The sequence below is a fragment of the Pristis pectinata genome, chromosome 2 (genome assembly GCF_009764475.1).
Source record: "Pristis pectinata isolate sPriPec2 chromosome 2, sPriPec2.1.pri, whole genome shotgun sequence".
NCBI classification, from domain to species: domain Eukaryota; kingdom Metazoa; phylum Chordata; class Chondrichthyes; order Rhinopristiformes; family Pristidae; genus Pristis; species Pristis pectinata.
Window position 1 is genome coordinate 85,979,247 of NC_067406.1, and position 24,788 is coordinate 86,004,034.

The window sequence follows — 24,788 nt, forward strand, 5'->3', positions numbered from 1 at the left end:
TCTTTGGTCCACTGTCTTTTCCTACCAGATTCCTTCTTCTTCAGCCCTTTGCTTCTTCTACCTATCACCTCTCAGCTTCTTACTTCTCCCCCCTCCCCCGGACTCACCTATCCCCTGCCTGCAAGTACTCCTCCCCCCTCCCCTGACCTTCTTATTCTGGCTTCTGCCCTCTTCCTTTCCAGTCCTGATGAAGGGTCTCGACCCGAAACATTGACTGTTTATTTCCCTCCATAGATGCTGCCTGGTCTAAAGACTTACAAAGAAAATTTATACAGCACGGTAACAGGCCCTTCCGGCCCAAGGAGCCCGCGCCATCCAATTACACCCAAGTTAACCTACTAACCCGTACGTCTTTGGAATGTGGGAGGAAACCCACACAGTCATGGGGAGAACGTACAAACTCCTTACAGACAGCTGCAGGAATTGAACCCTGATTGCTGGTAATGTAATAGTGTTATGTTAACCGCTACACTACTATGCCGCCCTGCTGAGTTCCTCCAGCATTTTGTGCGTGTTGCTCCAGATTCCAGCATCTGCAGAATCTCTTGTGTCTCAGTCTATATCCATTATAATTTTGCATACTTATTTTCTATTAGCATCTAGCAACAGGCTTTCCATCTCATCAAAAATCATTTAGGTCAAATAATTGGTCCTTATTCAATCCACAACTTTATCAAGCAACTAAGATGCTCGCTTCCTAAATACAAGTACTAACCCCTGCACCTCTCCCAAGAAAGTTGTTCTTATACTTTGATCTCAATCATTTCTGATTATTCTGAGAAGAAATGCAACACCACAAACATAGCAAAAAATGCAGTTGACAAGACATTGAATGCTTTGTATTAATCATTGAAATAAAAGTTATTTATAGAAATTTTAGGCACAAGAGCAGTCATTCAGCCTATTGAATCTGTGCCTGATTCCATGTCCTAGCTCTCGACATATCAACTATCATCCAACTACAGACAAAATCCAGTGAGGGCTTCTGCCATCCTTTCAGGCAGTGAATGTCCAGACACCCACGAGTTTCTGGAAGAAAACATTTTTTCTCATCTCCTCTCTAATCCTTCCACCAATTACCTTAAATCTTTGTCCATGTTGTACCCCTCTCCACTTGAAACCTCTCTCAATTTTATAGGCTTATAAAGCACAAAGTAAAGTTGTGACTTGGTCTAGGAATATTAAACCTTAAGGAAATTAAACCAGAAAATGCCCATTATGTATTTGAATGAAAAGGTTAAATCTAGCTGACATTAAATCTTTCTGGGTTATTAGAAGTTGTGGCTGATATCTGTCACTTTGTTTGATCCAGAAAGCATGTTGTATTACAGTCACATAGTTATTAGGAACAAATCAGATCAGACAACCAAAGTAGGTCATCACATCTGACCCACACTACCACCCTTTGTAGCTTCTGCAGCTGTTCTATTTATTCCTTCTTTGTCCAAAATTATCAGCATCCACTTCCTTCCTGCTCTCACTGTAAGCTGACAGATATGATCCCCATTGTCCAGCTGACCTTCTCTCACACACTTCACTGTAAATCTACACCCCAACCCATAGTCTCCACTTCAGTTTACCACCATCACATCAATACCAGGCAATTAGTGAAATATTTTCACTGCTACTGTAACACCTGATCATGTAACATTTCAAACTGGGACATCTCCTCAACTCTTCCTAACTTGCAATCTATAAATTACCCACCCCTGAAGGTGAACTTACTCGTAGCAAAGCTTGTAGAAGAAACATCAGAAAATGAAATAAATTGTATGTAATATTTAAGTACAGACTGAAAATCAAAAAAAGTCTATCTTTTGCAATACATGAACAGCAGTGTAGAACCAGGTGAGGATGGGTCATAGTCACATGATAACTTCTATGAGGGCTTCTATTATTTTCCTTGGAAATGATGACACATATCTAGTTAGTATCAAGGAACCACCATTTTACTTGGTTTTTCAATCATAAAATGGAGCATAGAGCTGATTTAAACTCAGAGGCATATTTGGCATGGAGTAACCACAATGTAATCTGGTTGGATTCCAGACTAGAAAAGATAAAAATTATTATGATGTAAAAAGGACTTCCTCTAGTTTCAGTGAAAGGAAAATTGACAAAAGAACCTTAAGAGCAACAGGAAATAATTAAACTGGAGATGAAAAACATACCCCAAAAAGGCTGGCATTCTATGGGTAAAGAAAATTAGACCAAACTTGAAACAAAAATTAAGTATTTAACATATATGGGACTGCAATTAGTAAGGAAAGTCAGGATAAAGTAAGTAGTAAGAATGCAAGATTACTTTGGAAAATTAGCCAAAGCACAAGAGCAACAAAAAAATAATTCTGTAAACACAATTACATCAATAGTTTGTTCAAGGGACAGAGCAACTCAAGGTAGCAAGCTCGCAATGGAGTAAAGCTGAAGATACCATGTATACTGTGTCTGAGACTGTAAGGTTAGGATCCAATCCCCCTTCATGTAAACACAAGGATGGGACAAGATATTATAGACCACCTGGTCTTTAATTGCTATTAATCTAATGTAGTCTCCAGTGTGGGAATCTACAAAGCAGCCAAAAGGCAACAGTTGCATGTTCTTTCTCGAAATGGACTGCCCAAAACAGAATATTTCATATGTGGTTCCTTCCATAGGTTTAACATTGGCCTCCAGCTTTTATATCCTATGCTAAACCCCTTTTTTTTGGTTAGGAGTACAAAATACATAAACCAGGAGATAGTATTGATCTCTGAAAGATCTCTGCTATCTCAGCTGGAGTATCATGCAGACTTTTGGAGACTACAATCTTCTTATTAGACAGACCTTCAGTGTCAAAAATGGTTTTCTTCCACTTTGTTGATCTCATTGAACTATGAAGTTCTTCCATGGCTTTATAGGATGGGAGCAGGATGATGTCTCACAGGACTGGGGTGTGTAGAACCAGGGGCCACAGCCTCAAAATAAATGGTTGGCAAATCGTAATGGAGAGATTTCTTCAGCCAGAGGGCAGTAAGTATTTGGAATTCTTCACCCAAGGACTGTGGAGGGTCAGTTGCTAAGTATGTTCAAGACAGGAATCAATAGATTTTTGGATATTAAGGAAATCAAGGGATATGGTGCCAGGAAATTAGCAACTAGGTAACAAATCAGCTGTGATTTACTGAACATCAGGGCAGGAGCAAGGAGCCGAATGGCCTACTCCTGCTTCTGTTTCTACTGTTCTCCCACTCGGATGAGGACATAAACTAATAGGTGCCAGTGCCTGATGTGAAATGTTGCCCTGAGATCTTGGATTCACATCTCTGACAAGTGGAGTGTTGGTTATGACAAAGTTGTGCCTTTTCTTTAGAAGATGACTCCACTGCAGTTATCCTTCCTTTTCAATCATGCTTTTCTAAAGGTTTATTGCCTTTCTGCCCATGGCATTAAAGTTACCCAGGTGCATCAGGTTATCTCCCCCAGGGGCAGGGGCCAGGATTTTCTCACGGTCTCATTTGCTGCTTCCAGGTTTGAGGTATAAGCACTGATGACCACTGCTACTAATTCAATGCTAGACTGAGATCATGAAACATTTTCTTATCCTACAGCTCATTCCTGACAACAACACCCACCTGCAGAAGACTGAATTCCTCCTCCTTCATGCCCTTCCAGTAGGTGGTGTACTGACTGCCTTGTTTTTTTGAACTGTCTATCCCCTGCCTGTTGCATCTCACTCTGTGTAGCCATGGCAATGCCAGAGCATCCCAGCTCCCAGGAGTGATGTTCAGGTTTGTCCATGTTTGGGCTGTCTGTGAAGGATCTCACATTCCAGGTCCTGAGTTCCATTTTGATATGTAGAATTTGCCCTGTGGAGAATTCCTTTCAATGGGTGGCCATTGGACACAAATTATCACTCAGGCTTTACAGAGTGACACATTGATCCAGTGGCAAAGGGAGCCAAGGTGACAAGACACCAGGCTCTGACACACTGACACACATACATGAGCAACAAGCAATCTGCTGGAGGATCCTGATGCAACCCGAAAAGTCAACAACTCCTTTGACCCTTCCCCCCCACCCCCCCAACTCCCACGGATGCTGCTCAACCCGCTGAGTTCCTCCAGCAGATTGTTAGTTGTCTGAAAAAGTTTGTTGTCCACTTGATGCAGCTGGCAGCTCAAGGCTGTCTAAGTTAGTTGAAACTTTGCTAGAGCTTTCCACTGGACATTCAAAGCTGCTTGGAGCTGGCTGAAGGACTTCAATCCGGTGGTGTCAGTGGCCGTGGTGCTCCCAGGCATTCTTCAAAGTCTTTGGAAGGGTTTCAGCCACCCGTACAATGCTGCTGATGACAAAATTGTGTGGTTTCTTAATGTGCCACAGAGTTGGTCATTGGGACCTGATGCATCTTTCAGCAATCAATGCAATGGGACTCATCTTCACTCTGGGGGAGTGAGTCATGCTTCCACCATGACCATACAATAATTGAAAGGGAGGTGGGTGGCTATTATGAGGAAAGATATTAAAGCAGTGGAAGGAGTGCAGTGCGCACTCACAAGAATGTTGATAGGGAAACAGGTAAAGTAATGAAGAGAAATTTGAGAATTCGAATATTCTGGAGCCTGGAAACAAAGAATAATTTGCTACAAGATTGTGAAGGATAATGATATTGGAAATAATAAAAGTTAACTTCATCAGTGAGCTTGATAATAGAAAAACAGATTGCATAAAGTTGGAGGCTAGAAATGTAAAGATTCATTCAGAGAATGGTCTGAGTGTGGTACTCTCTGGAACTAAAACTTCTCAAAGCTAAATTCACATTTTGTTTAAAGGTAACACAAATGGTTATTTGAAAAAGAAAATATTATTATGGAGAACAACTGCAAAATATTTCATTTATACAGACCTTTTAGAGTTGTAAAAGCATCCCAAGATGCTTCAAAGGAACAAAACTATCAAACCAATACCGACTCTGAACTCCGTAAGCAGATACAATAATAGCAGTTGACAAGAAAGCTTGGTTAAAGTGGCAGGTTTTAAGGAGTGCTTTAAAGGAGGAAAGAGAATTAGAGCATTGTGCAACCAGGAGCAAGTGTGGTCAGCAATTGAAAAGATCAGGGATGAACCAGGTGGTCTGAGTTAGAACAAGGTTGGCAGGTTTTTGGAAAACCTCTTGTTTACAGAGAGTAGAATGAGAGAGGTTAGTCAGGAGTGGAGACACAAGTGACTGCAGGCACTGGAATCTGGAGCAACAAACAACGTGCTGGAGGAACTCAGCGGGTCAAGCAGCATCTGTGGGAGGAAAGGAATTGTTGATGTCTCGGGTTGAAACCCTGCATCAGGGCTCATACTGCTTGATCCGCTGAGTTCTTCCAGCAGATTGTTGTGGTTAGTCAAGAGTGTAATGGAATAATCAGGACTGAAAAGGTAAAAAAAAAGGCATGGTTGAGGCTTTAAGCAGCTGATGAGATGAGGCAATGCCTGAGATGGGCAACAGAGGTGAAAATGCTATTCATAAAGGTGGCAAGAACATGAGGCCTGAAACTCAGCTTGGCTCCAAGACTGTCAAATTCACACAGTTGACAGCAAAAAAGGATGGAACAGGCCTCTAGGAAACTTAACCCATGGTAGAAATTCAATCTTTCCAACATTTTGCTGGTGTAAATTTCTGCTTGTCCATTATTGGATATCAGGTCAACAATTTGTCAGAAGGCCCAAGAATAGTGATGGTAGTGATGCAAGACTGAACGTCACCAACATACAGTACATGTGCAAGCTGACAGATATTCAGATGACAGTATTGAATGCAAAATGTAGATTAGAAACAGGAGGATAGATAGATAACAGGGGGCATAGAGTTAACAGTGTGAGCCTGGGAAAAAAGAACATTTACTGGCTCTGTCTATACAGAATAAAAATGGAACCAAGTGGGAACAGTCTCATTCCACCAAAAGAGGCTTGAAAATGCTATGGTCAGCCCAGTCAAAGGCTGCAGATAGGTCAGGAAGAAGTACGAGGGAGAGATTACCTGTACTGTGAGGGAGCAGGAGAGTAAAGTAAGCCAAGTAATGGGCTTTTTAAGATGCTGTAATGGTTTATGATTCAATGAGATTGACTTGCCTGGAGCAACTGGTCACCAACTTGTAGCCTTCCGTCCAAAGCAGCTGCTCCACCAGGATGAACACTCCTTACAAAAATACCACTCTTGCCACCCACTAATGAGAATCCTAATCCTCCTGAGGGAGGTTTCTCAAGCGTCAAGTGCATCACATCAGCCTATAGAGAGAAAAATAAAGGTACTGAATTTCCTTATGCAGCTGCGACTGGGCTTGAAAGCTAACTATATGAAACACTTCAGAATTTTTTTTGAGACGTGATAAAATCCACTAACATTACAATTCTTTTCTTTCCATTTGTCAAATAGTGATGTCCACCTGACACCTGCAGCATAAACTACGAGATCAGAATTTGTAAGAACTAGTGTATTAAGTTCTTAATGTGCCTTTTTTTCCAAAATTGTGAAAAATTGCACAGAAAGTTAACTTTTTAAAAAATATACTGCAATAATGACAGGAAAGTAAATGTTCCACAACAAAATTATACATCCTGCTCAAGTTATCAGAAATTATTTTTAATTGATCTATTATGTAAACATTGAAAAATGCTATTTTTCATTGATGAATATTGTGATAAAATACATTCCTACCTCTGACATATGTGTGTTAGACACTGGATCACAATCCATTCTCTTGTTTCCACAATGCTGTCCTGTGGGCAGAAGAGGTACTTAGATATTAAACTCAAATGTGGATAGTAAATTTAAAAAAAGTCCCAACCACAGACAAAATTACATTTTTTTTCTGAACAAACTTGAGCTATGCACTTAGATGAGGATAATCTTAAATTTGGATGTGTAGAATCATCAGCCAAAGTAACACTGAAAACAGTCTTTGCTTTTCTCCCAATCTCCACAGATTCCAATGCATCAAAGACAACACATTCAGCATCTTATACTACATCATGTCCATCTTGGTTCTTGTCCAAAGGACTTTAAAGTTTAGTCATAGTGCACAAAGTTCTACCTCACTCTAAATTTGCAACCATCTCCTCCTTTAGGCTTTGTTCATCGTCATCTCATTTCTCTTTTCAGCATCATCGTCCACTGCAAAACATCCAGTCATCTCAGCTTTACTTTCTGCACATGCCCAAAACTCCTCTACTCTCCACAGCATTATGCCTTCTCCAAATCAATTTGGTTTGCAAAGCTTTCAGACAAGTTCTCGAATACATTCTTTTATTACTCTGTGAGCTATCCTGAGACATTTCTATGAAAAGTCGAACTTGTTGAAACTGATTTCTCCCTTTGTTTACATTCATGAACATCAATAAATAAGTCTGACTTCAAAGCTTGTGCCTGCATGTTGAAACTGTTATTTTACAATAGTTTAAACCATGCCAAAGAAATTAAGTATGGTTTGTCTTGAATTCACAACATTGTTCAACATGTGTGTTCTAATAAAAATATTCAAGATGACGTCTCTGAAAATATGTTTACAAAGACTATGAAATGTAGCATGGGTATCCAAATTTTCAAACGGAATGGATTCGGATTTATTACTTAGTCATTCATAAGGTGTTTAAAAATCAGTACATTTTTCAAAATACATCTGAAAATATGAATAAGAAACTGTACTTATAATGAATAGGCAACAACGTAGCACTCTCCTTTCACTTGAATGTCTGTGTAACTGCTTACATTGAGGCAAAAGACCTTAAAGCATTCAAAGGATTTTCACCTGGCGCTCGAGCCAAAATTCATCTCTTAGCCAATATCACCAAAATAATTTTACTTATGATTTTATTAGCCCTGTATAATGCCAATCGGATACAAATGGAGAATCATGTGCTCAAAACGCAGACAATACAAAATGTACAGGTTTGAAGCGAGAATTGACCAATGACTTACTTTAAGCTACAACTATAAAAATATCTTTCATACCAAAGTGCCAAAATAAGGCAGACTATTTCAACCAAGTAATGTCCTTGCTGGTAATAGGGGACCGCTTATGGAATATCAACAATCCTGGATACAGGAGATGTTAAGTTCAACTACAACTTTCAAAGAAACACATGGACTACAGAGATTAATAGCATTCAACATGTTGGTTTGAAAAATTTCAAAAATTCATAGCTTTGAACTTAAAGTTTCACAAGCGTGCTCTTCTGCTTTGTGTTCTAGGTGTTTAATGTGCAGGTCTTATAAAATAAAATTAAAGGAAATGAAATATTCATCATCAGCAGTTATTCAAATTATATGATCTGACACAAAGTTGTGTGGTTTTGTTTGGTCTACAGCTGATGACACAAAGTAAAAACAGAGAACTAAGAGCCCTAATGGAGCTGCTTTAACAAGCCATCACGTGTCATTGAGTCTCTCCATCTCCACCCTACTATAGACATTCCCACTGTCTTTCCACTCCTCCCTTTTCTCTGCAACTTAAAACATGTTTGATTTCTTTCCTCATTCTGATCTGAAACATTAACGCTGCATCTCTCTCCAAGATGGCTGCTTGCCTGCCGAATATTTCTAGCCTTTCCCCATTCTTACAACAATAAATCAAATACATTTAAGCAACTTGTCTCCAAATGAGATTGCGGCTTGGAACACAGCCCTGTGTCATCCTACATTTGGTAAACTGGTTTATTATTGTCACATGTAACGAGGTACATTGAAAAACTTGGCTTGCATACTGCCCATTCAGATCATTTCATTACAATGCATGAGGTAGTTCAAGGTAAAAACAACAACAGAATGCAGAATAAAGTGTTACAGTTACAGAGAAAGTGCAGTGCGGGTAGATAATTAGGTGCAAGGCCATAATTAAGTAGATTGTGAGGTCAAAAGTCCATCATATTGTACTAGGGAACCATTCAATAGTCTTATAACAGTTGGAAAGAAGCTGTCCTTGAGCCTGGCAGTACGTGCTTTCGGGTTTTGAATCTTCTGCCCGATGGGAGGGGGGAGGAAAAGAGAGAGTGTTTGGGGCCGTGGAGTCTTTGATTTGTTAAGCAGCTATCAGAACAATTTTATTTTAATGCATTTCCATTTACTAAAATTGAACAATGTAAGTTGTTAAAAAATTGTAAACTCACCATTAATTGCAACAGATTCACTGAGTTTTGTATTTTTGTCACTGTATTGAAAGGAAGACACCATTGTTTTTGCAAATACAGGGTCTCCGTCTCTGCAAAATAAAAAAAATGCATAAAATATGTAAAGAGTAGACTTTGAATAAAAATATTCATAAATATTCATAAATGAAAACTTCAATTACACTTTGTTCCCTCACCTTTACTTGAAAATACAACTATCAATTTACTTTTTATGGGAACCGAGTAAAATTATATATAAAATGAGGCACTTACTACATCTCTCACAGCTAATGTGCTTTTCTGCAACACATTTACTTTTCATGAAACTGATGCTTTTGGATGATTTTATGTGGATAGCTACCTTTCTAGTTTCTTAACACCAGTAAAAACGCTGACATTTAGAAGTTACAGCTTGCAAGAACATTTCAATTCTATGCAATGTGTGAAATTTATTTTGTGCATCTTGTAGCAAAACATCAAATAGGTAGCATCATGCACTTCCTCTTTCAGTCATCTCTGATAACGTGCATGCTGCATGAGGATAACATCGAGCAACAATTGGGCAGAGGTGAACAGTGTGTGTACGGAGGATGGTGATTGACATTGTTGACAGAAGTGGGGGAAAGAGACCAGTAACATTCCACTGAGGGAACAGATGTGTGCATTGGAATGTGGCAGGTGGTCAGAGCAAGTTAATACCAGGTTATAACAGATGATCAAAACAATAGCAGAGGAACTTCTTGAAAGGTCTGGTTGAAAAGCAAGTTGGGAAAACTGGCGCAATTTACAATACAGCTGAGGACTTACTTTAAGGACATTTTTTCTGAAGTTAAATAGTAGCGATATCAAGTAAAGGTATTTGTTTAGGATAATGCCAGCATAGGCAAAATAGGCCAAATGGCTGCCTACTGTTCTTCAGAACTTCTATATTCTGCAGATTGCTTGAAGAAGGATGAAATGTACAAAATTCTTAAGGGTCTTAACGGGAGAGATGCAGAGTTGACTTTTCCCCTTGATGGGTTGTCTGAAACCAGGGATTAGAGCTTCAAAATAAGATGTTGACCACTTAGAAGAGAATTCAGAAGCAAGTTCGTTTCCCAGGTGTTAAATTTGGAATTTACTACCTTAGAGGGCTGTGAAGGCTCAGATGCTAATTACATGCAAGAGTGAGATTGACAATTTTTTTTAGATATTAAAGGAAGCAAGGAATATGGAGTTATTGCAGGAAATTACCACTGAGCTAAAAGATCAGTCATGATTTAATGGCAGGGGAGGCATGAAAGGTGGAATCATACAGCATGGAAACAGACCCTTTGGCCCAGCTTATCTATCTGAGCTAGTCCTATTTGCCCGAATTTGGTCCATATGGTCCTGGGGCTCTTCTATCCACGTGTCTGTCCAGATGCCTTTTAAACATTGTAATTGTACCCCCAGGAGTGGCCTCCTCCTTCTTCTATTTAACCTCTTCTTTTCTACAAAGGCAGTTCTAACAGGGTGGAGGAGCACAAGAGCTAAGTTGAGGTGAGGGGTGGGAAAGGTTGTGACAACAATGGCAGCATTGATGAGATTAATTATGTATTCCTATTTTAGGTAGGGGCCCTGCTGTCTCCACTTATTTATTTGTTCAAGGGATGGGGACATCACTGACAGTGCTGACATTTATTGTCCCTATAATTCCTATTTTCTCTCAACTGAGGAGGCAGTTAGAATTCTGAATCATTGGTCATCTGGAGTCACATACAGGGCAGATTGAGCAAGGACAGCAGATCTCTTCCTGGAGGATATGAGTTTTTATGACAGTCTGGGATTTCATGGCTACCAACACTGATGTCAATTTTATTTGAAGTTATATTTCCCAGTGTGGTTTAAATTCATGTCTCTGGATCAATTCTCCGATATTCTAGCTGTTATCCCAGAAACTTCACCACTAGGGTGCCATCTACCACATTGCAGAAATCCCTGGTACATCTGAGAGAAATGATCTTGATTGTCAACCAACCTTGAGTGCCTCAATCAGAGACAAGTGAATAGGTTAACGACAGGGAAAACTATTACAGAAAACAGATAAACTGTAAAAGGCTCTGGGCAATATTATTGGACAGGATGTTTACACAGACTTTTGATTTAGCCCAAACAAAATTGAAGAATTAAAAGTGATTTTATTGTAGAGCTCTGATAATGAGCAAAACTAAAACAAAGTAAAGAAACAATGAAATTTATAAAGCTACATGGTACAACAATATGATGTAAACAAATTCCATGGTACCTCGTGGCTTTTAAGGTGACGGCAGGACCTGCATTTTGAAGAGTTCTGCTTGCTTCATTTGCTGTCATTCCATGTGTGCTAACCCCATTAATATGATGGATAAGGTCCAATGGTTGCAAACTTCCCTCTGTATCAGCTGCTGAACCTGGAGTAATTTCACTTATGTAAACGGTCTGGTATGGTGTATCACTGCCTCCGGCCAGAGAGAGACCTATACAAAAGAGACTTATTTAGCTTCAGAAATAGATTAAACATTGAATCTTCCAAACAATGACTTGGACTACACTCTGCTGAATTTAAATATTAAAGGAATAAATGGTTCAGAATATTGAGAAAACAGTGTGGGTAACTTTGCAACAAAAATGATAGTGTAACATCAGCCCGTTTTATATCTCCCTTGATTTTCATTTCCACTGTATTTAAAATTACCACAACGGGCATCATTTTACATCAATAATTCCTGGATTTTTCTTTTGCATCAAGAAGAAAGTTTCCTTGATTAAATTCTGGTTCCACATAGAGTTGTTACTATTAATAATGACCATATCCATATAATCAATTCACACAAAGATGGGTGACAGACCCTCACAAAAGGAGCTGCTTGGCAGGGTTTCTCCAGACCATCTCCCTTTTTTGAGCTCTTCTATTGCAACCTGTAAGCTCTGACAAACTGCAGCTGGATTGTGCAACTACAATCCTCTCCTTTCAGGCAACTCCTTTTGCCACTTTTCGCCGACCAGCTCCCCATTTCACCTTCCCGCGATATTTCATTTCAGGTGAAGAAAATAAACGGAAACCGCTGTCAGACTTCAGGAAGAGGAGAACAGCAATCCTGGAAATGCTGTTGCCCAAATCTCAGCCTCATCAGGACCAGCTCAAAGACTGGTACCGCTGGTACTTGGAGGCATGGATGGAGAGTCTTCCTACGGTAAATCACTGAGCACAGATGTGCAGGGTCTAAGCTAGGAGGTAGGATGTGGGATAGGTAACAAATGCACACCAGCTCTGCTGCAGGATTCAGCCCAACAAAAACTGGGTGCATCAGCAAGCCTGCATAAAATAACTCAGAGCAGATGCATCCAGCTCCAAGCTGAGTTAAGGTTTTGCCTAGAGCACAGAGATCAAACTCATTCTGGTACAAACTTGGCTCTGATGACCATGCAGCAGGGACTGCAGCATTACGTTACATCTGTACTATATTCACATGAAGATCTGGAGAAGTACCTAGGAATAGTCTTAACATTGATCATTGGGTCCATGAGAGAGGCATCTCCTGTCCTCTCTTGGGATGATAGTGTACTGCTCCTACATTAACCACTCCACCAACGAAAGCTGGGTGACAACACCCTGACCCTTGGCGAGTTGCTGCCTTCAAGACCTAGAGTTTGAGGTTCCTCACTATAACCATTAGAAATCACTGTAGTGGGGGTTCTACAGTCTGTTGCAACTAGGACAACATTTTGCTGGATTACTGTGATAGGTAAATGAGCACACAAGATAGCCACTGTTGGTTGCTTCTTTTTAGGCAGTCATTGAAGGCCAAGGGCAACTTGGTTCCACTACAGTTCTCTGGAATTAGAGGTGGCTGCTGAGACTAAAGTGGGGCCTGTGAACTCTACCATGGGTGACAAACAGGAGGTATTTCTCATGACAGATGGGAGGGGAATTTGGGAGTTAATATTTCTGTTGTTTTCATTGGATTTCCGTGTGCTTCTGAAGGGACTTGATGTCTTCCAGTGTCATCCCAAATTCTCCATTTTGAGGAGTCATGAGCCAGGGCCTCCCATAAGTTGGTGGGGATGTTGCAGATTTTCCAAAGAGGCTTTGAGAACATCTTAGGTTTGTTTTCTCTGTCCACTTGCTAATCTCTTCCCTTTACAGAGCTTGGAATAGAGTCCCCATTTTGGGAATCTGGTATTGGGCATGTGATTGATGTGGTCTACCTACCGAAACTGACTGTGTGTAATTAGAGTCTTGTTGTTGGGACATTGCATTGGGAGATGGGGTGACATTGAATAACTTATCTTACCAGTTGAATTGAAGGAGCTTGAGGAGACAACTTTGGCAGAGGCTCTTTAGTGCTTTGAGGTGCCTGCTGTAGATCACCTACTTCTCTGAAGCTTACAGGACAGCAGAGAACCCAGTAGAGTATGAGCTTTGCACTGCATTTGAGGTCTTGATCTTTAAACAAACACACTTCAGATGGCTAAAGGCTATGTTGACACACTGAAAAGAATGGTGAATTTAATCATCAATATTTGCCTTTGTTTAGAGGTGGCTCCTGAAATGTGGGAAATGGTTCATATTTTCCAGGGTCTCATCATGAACCTTTTTTGTCAACTTGTGGAGTTGCACATTGGGGATGAGTTGGTAAAAGACCTTTGTTTTGCCGGTTGAGTGCAAGTCCTGTTCTCTCATATGCTTTGATTGAAATATCGACAATAACTTGAAGCTTGGCCATTAAATATGCCCAAACACAAACTAGGTCTGAATACTGTAGGCATGGTGCTTCCAATCCCAGGTTGGTCGATTGGCTTGTGGATCTCCTGATCATTTTCACCAAGACAGTCCTGATGCCTTCTGGTGGAGAAGCCAGAAGTTTCTTCACTGATGTGAATTAAGATGGACTTTGGAGCAGTCCAGTCACCGTCAACACCCTCCGGCTCCTGTGGGTTAGGTGTCAACAGGCTACAAGCCTTACTCTGAGAAGACCTTTCATTGTGGGGGTCCTTGAGGCCTTCAATATTAATCTTCTGGTAGTGTTTCCGTTGTTTTGACGAGGCTGGTGGAGATAATGAATGGTTTTTTGGTGATCAGTGCAGCAATCATCAGTGCCCATCACGGCATGGGTGATGTGTATATCCATGTGATTCTTTGTTCAGACGATGACAAAATCTGAAAGGTATCAGAGCCTGGATCGGAGGTATTACCATGAGGTCTCCTGTTTGTTGGTTATGACCACATCATGTTGTGAGCATTTTGTCAGGAGGAGCACTTGGCTGGAATAAACTTTCCCTACTCCCTTACACGTTGCCAGAGGATTAAGTCTTCACTGATCCCAGTATTGAAGTCTCGCAGAAGGATAAAGTTGTCTTCCTCTGGGATGCGGGCCAGTGTTTTAAGGTAGGAGTAGATTCAGGAACAGAAAGGGCTGGTGGGTTACATAATGGTGATTCACAGTGTTTCATAATATAGAATATACAGATGGCCTTCATTTATTTATTTATTTTTTACACTGGTCAACTATAAATACAAATATTTCATATAAATTTCAGAATTAATACATGCAGTGAAGTGAGGCCAAGGACGTCAACCAAATGACATTGGTATGGGAAATGGTGAATCAGATCAGTGGCATATTGGGAATCAGAGTGTGAGGGACTCTTTGACGAGTCTCTCACCAATAACTCTGACAAAACTGGTGGTTGATCCTGCCCGGCACTTCTTCTCTTTCTGTGCTTGTTTTACATTATTCTGTCCAGCTGGTGGTCCCTTGTGATGGAGTCTGGAAACCTGGATATCCTCTGACAGCAAAGCTTCTTCTAAGTGACTTATACATGAGTGAGATGTTGCTGAAGTTGCATGCTGCAGTCTGGAAAAAGCTCGTGGCATAGAAGTCCGAGGTTGTAGGGAATTGAGAGTCACAGGCTGCGCCAGTCAGGCCTTGTACAAGGCTCGAGCTGTGGCTGCAACATGTGACATAGACAATGACACACACCTTGGTAATCCAGGTTCAATTCTGATCTGCAATGTTGTCTGCGTGGAGTTTACAAGCTCCCCCTTGACCACAAGAGTTTACCCCAGTGCTCCGGTTTCTTCCCCATTCCAAAAAAACATGCTAATTGATAAGCTAATTGACCAATGTTAAGTTCCCCTAGTGTGTGGGTAGTGGAATTGATGAGAATATGGGGAGACTAGATTACAGGGAAAATTGGTGGATTGCTGTGAGTCAGTACAGACTCAATGAGATGAATGGCCTTCTATGCCAATAATGAAAAATGAAATAGAAAAATCTTGCAGACTGTTGATCATTATAACCATCCAATTCTTCCATTTGCTCCTTCTCTTTCCTGTCCAACCTGACTGCTCCCACCTCATATTCAAACACCAAGAAAGGCTTTTCAATGGAAACAGGAAGAAGTGTGCAGTACCAGCAATGTTTTCTCCCCCACGGTCAAAATCAGCTATCCTCAGCTAGGAAACATGTCCTATCAAAGAGCACACAAGTTAACCAGCAGATGAAGTGAAGGATTAAATACTTTAAGTAATATGGTTGAAAAGCCTTCTCTGCCTGTTACTTTCCTGGATTACTGGGCAAATTTATCATGCTGTAAGTCATCTTCTTGGGGGAGGGTTGAGGGTTGAACAGGGCAGCCAAGTATCATAGAATTGTCATACAAACACCAAAGGACTCTTATACAAATATCTAAGGTGGATAAGTCCCTAGGGCCTGATGGGATCTATCCTAGGTTATTGAGATTGGCAAGAGAGGAGATAGCTGGGGCCTTGACAGAGACCTTTGTATCCTCTTAACCAACAGGCAAGTTCCAAGAGGACTGAAGAATAGCCAATGTTGTTCCTCTGTTCAAGAAGGACAGCAGAGACAAACCAGGAAAGTATAGACCTTACATCAGAGATAGGGAAATTATTGAAGGCCCTTGGGTACAGGATCTACTTGCATCTGGAAAAACATAAGAAAGTCAGCATGGCTTTGTGCAGGGAAGGTCATGTCTTACAAACTTGATTGAGTTTTTTTTTGAGGAGTTGATGAAGATGATTGAAGAGGGTGAGGAAGTGGATGCTGTATAAATGTACTTTAGTAAAGCTTTTGACAAGATCCCTCATGGAGGCTGATTCAGAAGATTAAAGCACATGGGATCCATGGAGACTTGGTAGATTGGATTCAAAACTGCTTGGCCACAGAAGACAGAGGGCAGTGATGAAAGGAAGTTATTCTGACTAGAGGTCTGTAACTTGTGGTATTCCTCAAGGATCAGTGCTGGGACCTCTGTTGTTTGTGATATCCTGAAATGATTTGGACAAAAATGGAGGTGGGCTGATTAGTAAGTTTGCAGACAACACAAAAATTGGTAGAGTTGTGGACAGTGAGAAAGGTTACAAAGGATATAGATCAGTTTTATAACATGGGCGGAGAAATGACAGATGGAGTTTAATCCAGACAAGTGTGATGTGTTGCACTTTGGGAAGTCAAATTTAGGGCAAAGTATACAGTAAATGGCAGGATCCTTAGGTGCACTGAAGTACCATGAGATCTTGGGGCACAACTCCATAGTCCCCTGAAAGTGGCAACAGAAGACAGGGTGGGAAAGAAGGCATACGGCATACTTGCCTTCACTGGTCGGAGTGCTGAGCATTAAAGTCGGGAAGCTAGGATGAAGCTGTATAAAACTTTGGTTAGGCCACGTTTAAAAGTATTGTGTTCAGTTCGGGTCGCCTTGCATTGCAAGGAGGATATGGAGGCTTTGGAGAGGGTGAAAAGGAGGCTCACCAGGATGTTGCCAGGATTAGAGAGTACTAGCCACAAGGAGAGGCTGGACAAATTTAGAACTGAGGGGCGACATGAGAGAAGCATATAAAATTATGAGAGGTACAGACAGAGTAGATAGTCAGCGTCTTTCTCCCCAGGGTGGAAATAACAAATTCTAAAGGGCATCACATTAAGGTGACGGGGGAAAGTTCAAAGGAGATTTAGACAGGCACATTAACAGGCAAGGAATGGATAGATATAGACCATGTGCAGGAAGATGGGATTAGTTTTGATTGGCATCATGGTCAGCACAGACAGCGTGGGCTGAAGTGCCTATTCCGTGTTTTTTTTATCAGTAATTTTTATAATTCTGGCATTGGGTGTGTCTGGAGCAGCCAGATCCAATAAAGTTAAATGCATATTTCTTCCTCTGAAAGCATTTGCATTGTTTGATTCTGAGTGGCTTTCTTGGCAGCTGAAAACAGGAAAAGTGACATCAAATTTCCAGGCAACAGTGTCTACTTCATTTGCATCATTACTCACTTTGCAACTTCTTCAAACTTTATTCAAGTTAATGTAGATCACCCACATGTTCATAAAATACACTGGCATTTTTCAATGTACCTTTACCTTCCAGGTGAACGTACAGTATAATTGCAATAATGCCTTTTAACTACTTATTTGGTACTCAAATCAAAGCAATGAGCTTATAATTTATTATTCCTGACTTACCACTCTTTTTAAATGTAGATATTGCATCAATACATCTTCTGTCAGAAACTTAACAAATCCCTTGGCTCTCTTGATTCCAAATACAAAATAATGGAACAATTCTTGTTCCAGGCTTATTTGGAACCACTCCCCCAACTCGTTCTCCACTACATTCAGATTAAAGGTGTAGCCATGTTAACTTGCATGGCTCAAAGTTATGTCTGTCTTTTTATGGATAGGTGGAACATTCCTTGTCCCAGCCTTATTCAGCACCAGGTCCCCAATTCTTTCTCTGATACATTCAGAACTTGATAAGTGCATCACTTTTGCTGCCAGTTGCCACCCTGCTCTCACATTTACATGGTCTATCTCTGACACTTCTCTTCCCTTTCGAGGGATCTCTCTGACTCCATCTCAAGAGATAACTAGCCACCAACATCTTTTAGAAGACCAGGGACTCCCACGACTACCTTGACTGTACATCCTCTCATCTTGCCTCCTGTAAGGCAGCCATTCCTTTCTCCCAGTTTCTTTGCCTCTATTGTGTTTGTTCCAACGATGAGGCCTTCCACTCTGGTGCCTCTGAAATATCCTCCTCCTTCCCAAAATGTAGTTTCCCCTCTTCTATAGTGGATGGAGCTCTCAACCGCATTTCCTCTATTTCCTGCATACCAGCTCTCACCCTGGGACAGAACAAAGATCGAGTTCCTCAGTACTCACCTTACACTCCATCCAGCCTTTACATTCAATGCATCATCCTTCATAATTTCCACAAGCTCCAACTTTGATCCCACCACTAGACACACCTTTTCCTCTCCTTCCCTTTCTGTGGTTTGCACAGACTGCTCACTTCATGACTCCCTGGTCCACTCTTCTGTCCCCACCCACCAGTCCCTGTACCACGGCACCTTCCCATGCAACCAGAGAAGATGCAACACATGTCCATATACCATTTCCCTTCCCACCATCTAGGGGCCCAAACAATCAGAGGAAGCAGCAATTCACTTACACTTCTTCCAATCTAGTCTCCTGCATTCGGTTTTCACAATGTGGCCTGCTCTACATTGGAGAAACCAAATGCTGATCAGGTGATCCTAAGTTTCCTGTTGCCTGTCACTTTAATTCTCTGTCCTACTCCCCTTCTGATGTGTCTGCCTGCAGCCTCCTTTATTGCCGTAATGAGGTCCAACATAAACTGGATGAACAATCTCTCTCTTCCATCAAGGTACTTTGCAACCTCCTGGAATGAACAATGAATTTTCCTACTTCAGGTGAACTGCTTTCTCATCATTTCCCATTATCATGTTTATGTTCCTGGATTTGACACACAAACATCAGGCTTTTAGAAGGACAAATGAAATTTAAAATTATACAGAAAAACACTAACAGTTTTAATTTTCAATTTAACGTAATTGTAACAGAAGGTATAACAAAATTATAATTGGTCAATACCTCTGAAATAGCTGAAAACACAAACCTTAAATAGGTGGTAAATTTACCATAGTCCTTTGCCAGCTGTCCAGGACTATGAATACTATTGAATGACTCAAAACTACTAAAATTAACAAAGATTAAAAAAAATTAAAATAAGAAAACTAAATTACTTGAGAAGACTTTTATAGAATTAAAAGCATTAAAGCAAACTCAATGATTTAAAAATACGTAAATAATTGTACACTTTCCCTTTTCTGTCAGTCTCTCCTCCCCATTGAAATAAACAGGCTCACTGTTCCTGCATCAGGTCTAATCACTGAGGAACTGCAAGACGTTTGTGTACTAGACATGATGTGAACCTAACAATGGAGCTCAGTGAGGAAACTCTTAGCGAAGTTTAGCTGGCAAGTTTGGGACTTTCATTTTTTAAAAATGTGTCCAAAACTGCCTGACAATTATGATCTGGGTGGGGGGGGGGGGGGCAGCAGGAGTAAAATGCTCGCAATTCCCAGCAAGTTCCAGCCCAATATTTCCTGTCCCCTCACTTTCATTTAATTAAATACCGTTTGGTCACTTTATAACACTGTTATAATATGGTTTGGTCACACCAGACTCACTCTGGTGATGTCAACACCATTCACCTATGACAAGCAGTGGCAAAGAAAAACTCAAGCTATTATCATGCACAGCATATTGTCCAAATGTATGAGTCATTCAACTAAATTTCTGCTTTTACAAGTACTTTGTTCAATTTACATTATTAACAAAGCTAGGTATTAAGTTCTTAAAATTCTGTAAGCACTCTATGATAAACATGCATGTTCACTACAACAGGTTCCAGGTTTGTTTTAAATTGTCTCAGACAAAGTAGTAACAATGACAGCATCTCTTAAATTCAGTAACAGTTTACACTGTTCTAATTTTTTTTACTTATTATAAGAAATGCAACAAAGAAAATGGTTTAAAATCTTTACCTAGTTCATGCTCGTGACACATCATTGTGATATCAGGGAGCATATCCGGCTTTATTGGAAACTCTGGTATCTCTAGGACCCGTCCGATTACTAAAGTGACCGTATCTGGGATAGATCGAAGAAAATCCACTGCTTCGGTATGACTCATACTGGTGATGTCAACACCATTCACCTATGACAAGCAGTGGCAAAGAAAAACTAAAGCTGTTATCATGCACAGCATATCGTCCAAATGTATGAGTCATTCAAGTAAATACCCACTTGCATGCTTAAGACATCTCTACTTGTGTCTGGACTTGTTTTGTCTATAAGCATTTGCTCATATGAATCCAACTTTGCAAACTGATTCTGTTACTCAACTCATATGAAATTCTGTAGCTAATAATTATTTTGTTGTTATGACTTCATAGTTACAATATATGCTGTGCAACAAAGGCTCTGCTAAATATCTATTAATGCTATCCCTCAAGTATTTTGTTGCATTTTAAAACGACCACCTATATAAAGATGTTCTTGTAAAACAGTTCAAGGCAGTAAAAGAAAAGTTCAAGCAGGGGTGTCTCAATAGAGAGAAAGTTTAGATTTTGGTGCTCATAGGAACTTTAAGATTTGTAAGTTAGATTTTACTTGTTCTGCATTCATTTTTTAAAATACCACATGAAAAATACAACAATTAAACATGTGGATCTTTTGTGTAATATAAAGCTGTTAGCTCAGACTAGTACTGCAAAAAAACTCAAAGTGAACTGGAGGAAATGATACTGAATAATTGTTGCAATAGTTTTAAAAACTCTTAATTGTGAAGATTTTATATTTTTATAGCAATTAAATACATGAGGAAGAGTTTGTTTTAAAGTTTTAGAGAAGTCACTTCACAATTTTGAGATCTCATTTTGCCAGAATTAGAGTGGGAGACGATTTGGCTTATTTTATTTCATTTATCCAAAATTACTCTTCAACTCCCCTATTACATCATCTTGAATGATTTTCCAGTTTCCTGTTCATTACTCTATCAGTTAACCCTTTCCAAGTGCACCTTGATGTTTGTCATCTCTACAATTACTAAATTTGCACCATTTTCTGAGCTCTTTGGGGATGAAACTGCTATTCTTTCCTGAGCTGACCTACACAATTACAGCTATAATAATGTGGCTGGTAATCAGCTGTTCTCTGAACCAGCCTAACAGGCCAATCAATTTATCAAATATAAAAATAAAACCATATGGATCTCATGGCATTGGCCTAGACAGCAATCTTAATAATGACACAGCAAGTCCTGTCAACTATGCAAATCTTGCAAACTCCTACTTGGGAGAGTTGTTCCATAGATAAGCCAGACCCTGTCGTATTTGTCAAATCATACTTTTCAGCCAATATCCTAGATGCCTCTAGTACCATTCCTGGGTATATCCTGTTTCTGCAGCAGTATAGACCCACTAGATGTGGAGGCACAATTTCAGAAAATGGCTCTGGGAGTCATCAGTAGTGATTTGGGATGGATGAAGTCTCATAGTATGTTAAACATGAGCAAAGAAAGCCTATCACCGCACACCTCAGCTACATATCTGCTTGAAGCTGTAGTGACAAGTACATCTAGTGTTCCGTTGCATCTGCAGCTCTTCAGGTAGTGAACATTCCATGTCCACATGCAACAGGACCTCAACAACATTCTAGCATGGACCAGAAAGTGGCATGTAACATTTCCATTACTTAACAGCCAGCTATTAGTTATCTCCAACAGGAGATAAATTACGTGTCCTGAGATTCACAGCATTATCATTTCAAAATCCCCAATGACAAGAAACCCACAAGAATCAAAAAGTAAAAATGTGCAGATGCTGGAAATCTGAAACAAAACAGAATGCTGGAAGTACTCAGCAAGTCAGGCAGCATCTGCAGAAAGAAACAGAGTTAATGTTTCAGGTCGATGGTCCTTCAGCACAACCAGCTACTTCTGATACAAACTAGGAAAGGTTGATATTCTGAAATCAACCAGAATCACCATTAGCAAATTTTACGGAAACAGAAATTTTCATTCGAACCAAAACAATTGAGAAGAGTGGTCTAAGATAGGTGCCTGGGCTCCCAGTCTCATAAGCCCCCCAAATGCAACATAATTTTTCATAATTTTTCTTAGCAATCTCCCTTGTTCCCTCATTCTTTAACAAATTTATTACTTTTTCCTATGATGTTGTCCATAAGGAGATATGTTCTCCACGAGGAGGTGCTTGGGAAACTTAAATTTCTGAAGGTAGATAAGTCATCTGGACCAAATGGACTACACCCCAGGGTTCAGAAAGAGGTAGCTGAAAAGATTTTGGAGGTGTTAGTAGAATCACTAGATCCAGGAATGGTTCTGGAGGACTGGAAAATTGAAAATGTCACTCTACTCTTTAAGAGGGGAGGAATGCAAAAGACAGGAGATTATCGGCCAGTTAGCCTGACTTCAGTGGTTGGTAAGATGTTAGAGTCCATTATTAAGGATAAGGTTTCGGGGTACTTGGAAGCACATGATAAAATAGGCTGAAGTCAGCATGGTTTCTTTAAGGGGAGATCTTGCCTAACAAATCTGTTGGAATTCTTTAAGTAACTCGCAGAATAGACAAAAGAGAGTCAGTGGATGTTGTTTGCTTGGATTTTCAGAGGCCTTTGACAAGGTGCCGCACGTGAGGCTGCTAAACAAGATAAGAGCCCGTGGTATTACAGGAAAAGTACTAGCATGGTCAGAAGATTGGCTGACTGGCAGAAGGCAAAGAGTGGCAATAAGGGGGCCTTTTCTGGTTGGCTACCAGTGATTAGTGGTGTTCCGCAGGGGTTGGTGTTGGGTTCACTACTTTTCACTTTATATGTTAATGATCTGGATGACGGAATTGATGGCTTTGTAGCCAAGTTTGCGGATGGTACAAAGAGAGGTGGAGGGGCAGGTAGTGTTGAGGAAGCAGGGAGTCTGCACAAGGACTTGGACAGGTTGGGAGAATGGGCAAAGAAGTGGCAGATGGAATACAGTGTAGGGAAGTATACGGTCATGCACTTTAGTAGAAGGAATAAAGGCATAGACTATTTTCTAAATGGGGAGTGCATTTGGGGAATGTTCATTTGGGGAAGTAAATGGGGAATTCAGAAATCTGAGGTGCAAAGGGACTTGGGAGTCCTGGTGCAGGATTCCCTAAAGGTTAACTTGCAGGTTAATTGGTAGTAAAGAAGGCAAATGCAATGTTAGCATTCATTTTGAAAGAACTAGAATATAAAAGCAAGGATGTAATGCTGAGGCTTTATAAGGCATTGGTCAGATCATATTTGAGTATTGTGAGCAGTTTTGGGCCCCATAACTAAGGAAGGATGTGCTGGCATTAGAGAGGGTCCAGAGGGGGTTGACGAGAATGATCCGGGGAATGAAAGAGTTAGCATATGAGAAGTGTTTGATGGCTCTGGGCCTGTACCCGCTGGAGTTTAGAAGGATGAGGGGGGATCTCACTGAAACCTACCGAATATTGAAACGCCTATATAGAGTGGACTTGAAGAGGATGTTTCCAGTAGTGGGAGAGTATAGGACCAGAGGGCACAGCCTCAGAATAGAAGGACATCCCTTTAGAACAGAGATGAGGAGGAATTTCTTTAGCCAGAGGGTGGTGAATCTGTGGAATTCATTGCCCCAGACGGCTGTGGAGGCCAAGTTATTGGGTATATTTAAAGCAGAGGTTGATAGGTTCTTGATTAGTAAGGGCGTCAAAGGTTACGGGGAGAAGGCAGGAGAATGGGGTTGAGTGGGAAAAAGAAATCAGCTGTGATCGAATGGTGGAGCAGACTCAATGGGCCAAATGACCTAATTCTGCTCCTATGTCTTATGTTCGAGAAATGCCCCAAATTTTAATCCAGTAGCCCTAACTTGAGAAATTGTAATCCCATGTTGCAGGACCTTGTACAATCTACTTGGGTTATCATTTCCTTAAAACTGTCCTGGCAGTTGCTAGGGCACAAACTTCACCTTCCAAATTTATGTTACTTATGTACATGAGAACTATGTATATGACTATATTCTAGAGTTTATATGCATTTTAATATGGACCTATGCACATTTTTTGCCTTGATTGGGCATACCGTTATGAGCCTGTCCCCGGGTCGCAGCCGTCCATCACATTTTGCAGGGTCCTGGATTATGTCATGAATGTAGCAACCAATGTCATCATCCCCTTTTGTCACAGTGAAACCCAAACTTCCCTTTTCTGATTTCTTCAATGTAACATGCAACTCTGCTTCCTACAACACAGGAAATGCTGGTTATTTTACAGCAAGCATCTGGCATTGACAAAAATGAATAAACTATGTTGCAAATAGCAGATCCTGAGATCAAAAGTATTAGGACACCTAAAGTTCACTGGATTTCCATTTTCTATTCACACACAGGCCTGGAGTTTGGTGACGCTACTTGCCATTGACCTCAAAGAAAGCTGCCCACCTAGATCTAGTAATCTCCACTAAAGACTTTCCCTTTTCTGACATAGATTGTCATCAGCTATTAAGTTCAAGGGTACTCATGGTCTGTGCGTACTACTGAGCTTGTTCCCATATTGTAATCTCTGGGCTGCGGAGAGCTGTGCAGCCAAACAAAGAATGGGGCAAGACAGAAGCATCTATCATAACCACTGGGTGATGAGAGACATCATGGCATCTGGGGGATCTGTCAATACTTGGAGCAGCCACTTCCAGTCCCTATGAATGGCCCACATTCACCATGCTTAAGTCCCACATCTCAGCATTGCTCACGGAACTTGAGCCATCACAG

At 40.6% G+C, this 24,788-nt stretch overlaps 1 protein-coding gene across 1 annotated transcript in view; it reads right to left on the bottom strand.

Moving 5' to 3' along the window:
* The window catches only part of ptpn13 (protein tyrosine phosphatase non-receptor type 13), a 210,003-nt gene that overhangs the window by 21,950 nt on the left and 163,265 nt on the right, over window positions 1-24,788 (bottom strand). The window contains 6 exon segments of the mRNA XM_052039324.1: window positions 6,100-6,255; window positions 6,686-6,747; window positions 9,133-9,224; window positions 11,399-11,609; window positions 20,006-20,177; window positions 24,104-24,262. Coding sequence (XP_051895284.1) covers window positions 6,100-6,255; window positions 6,686-6,747; window positions 9,133-9,224; window positions 11,399-11,609; window positions 20,006-20,177; window positions 24,104-24,262 — 852 coding nt within the window.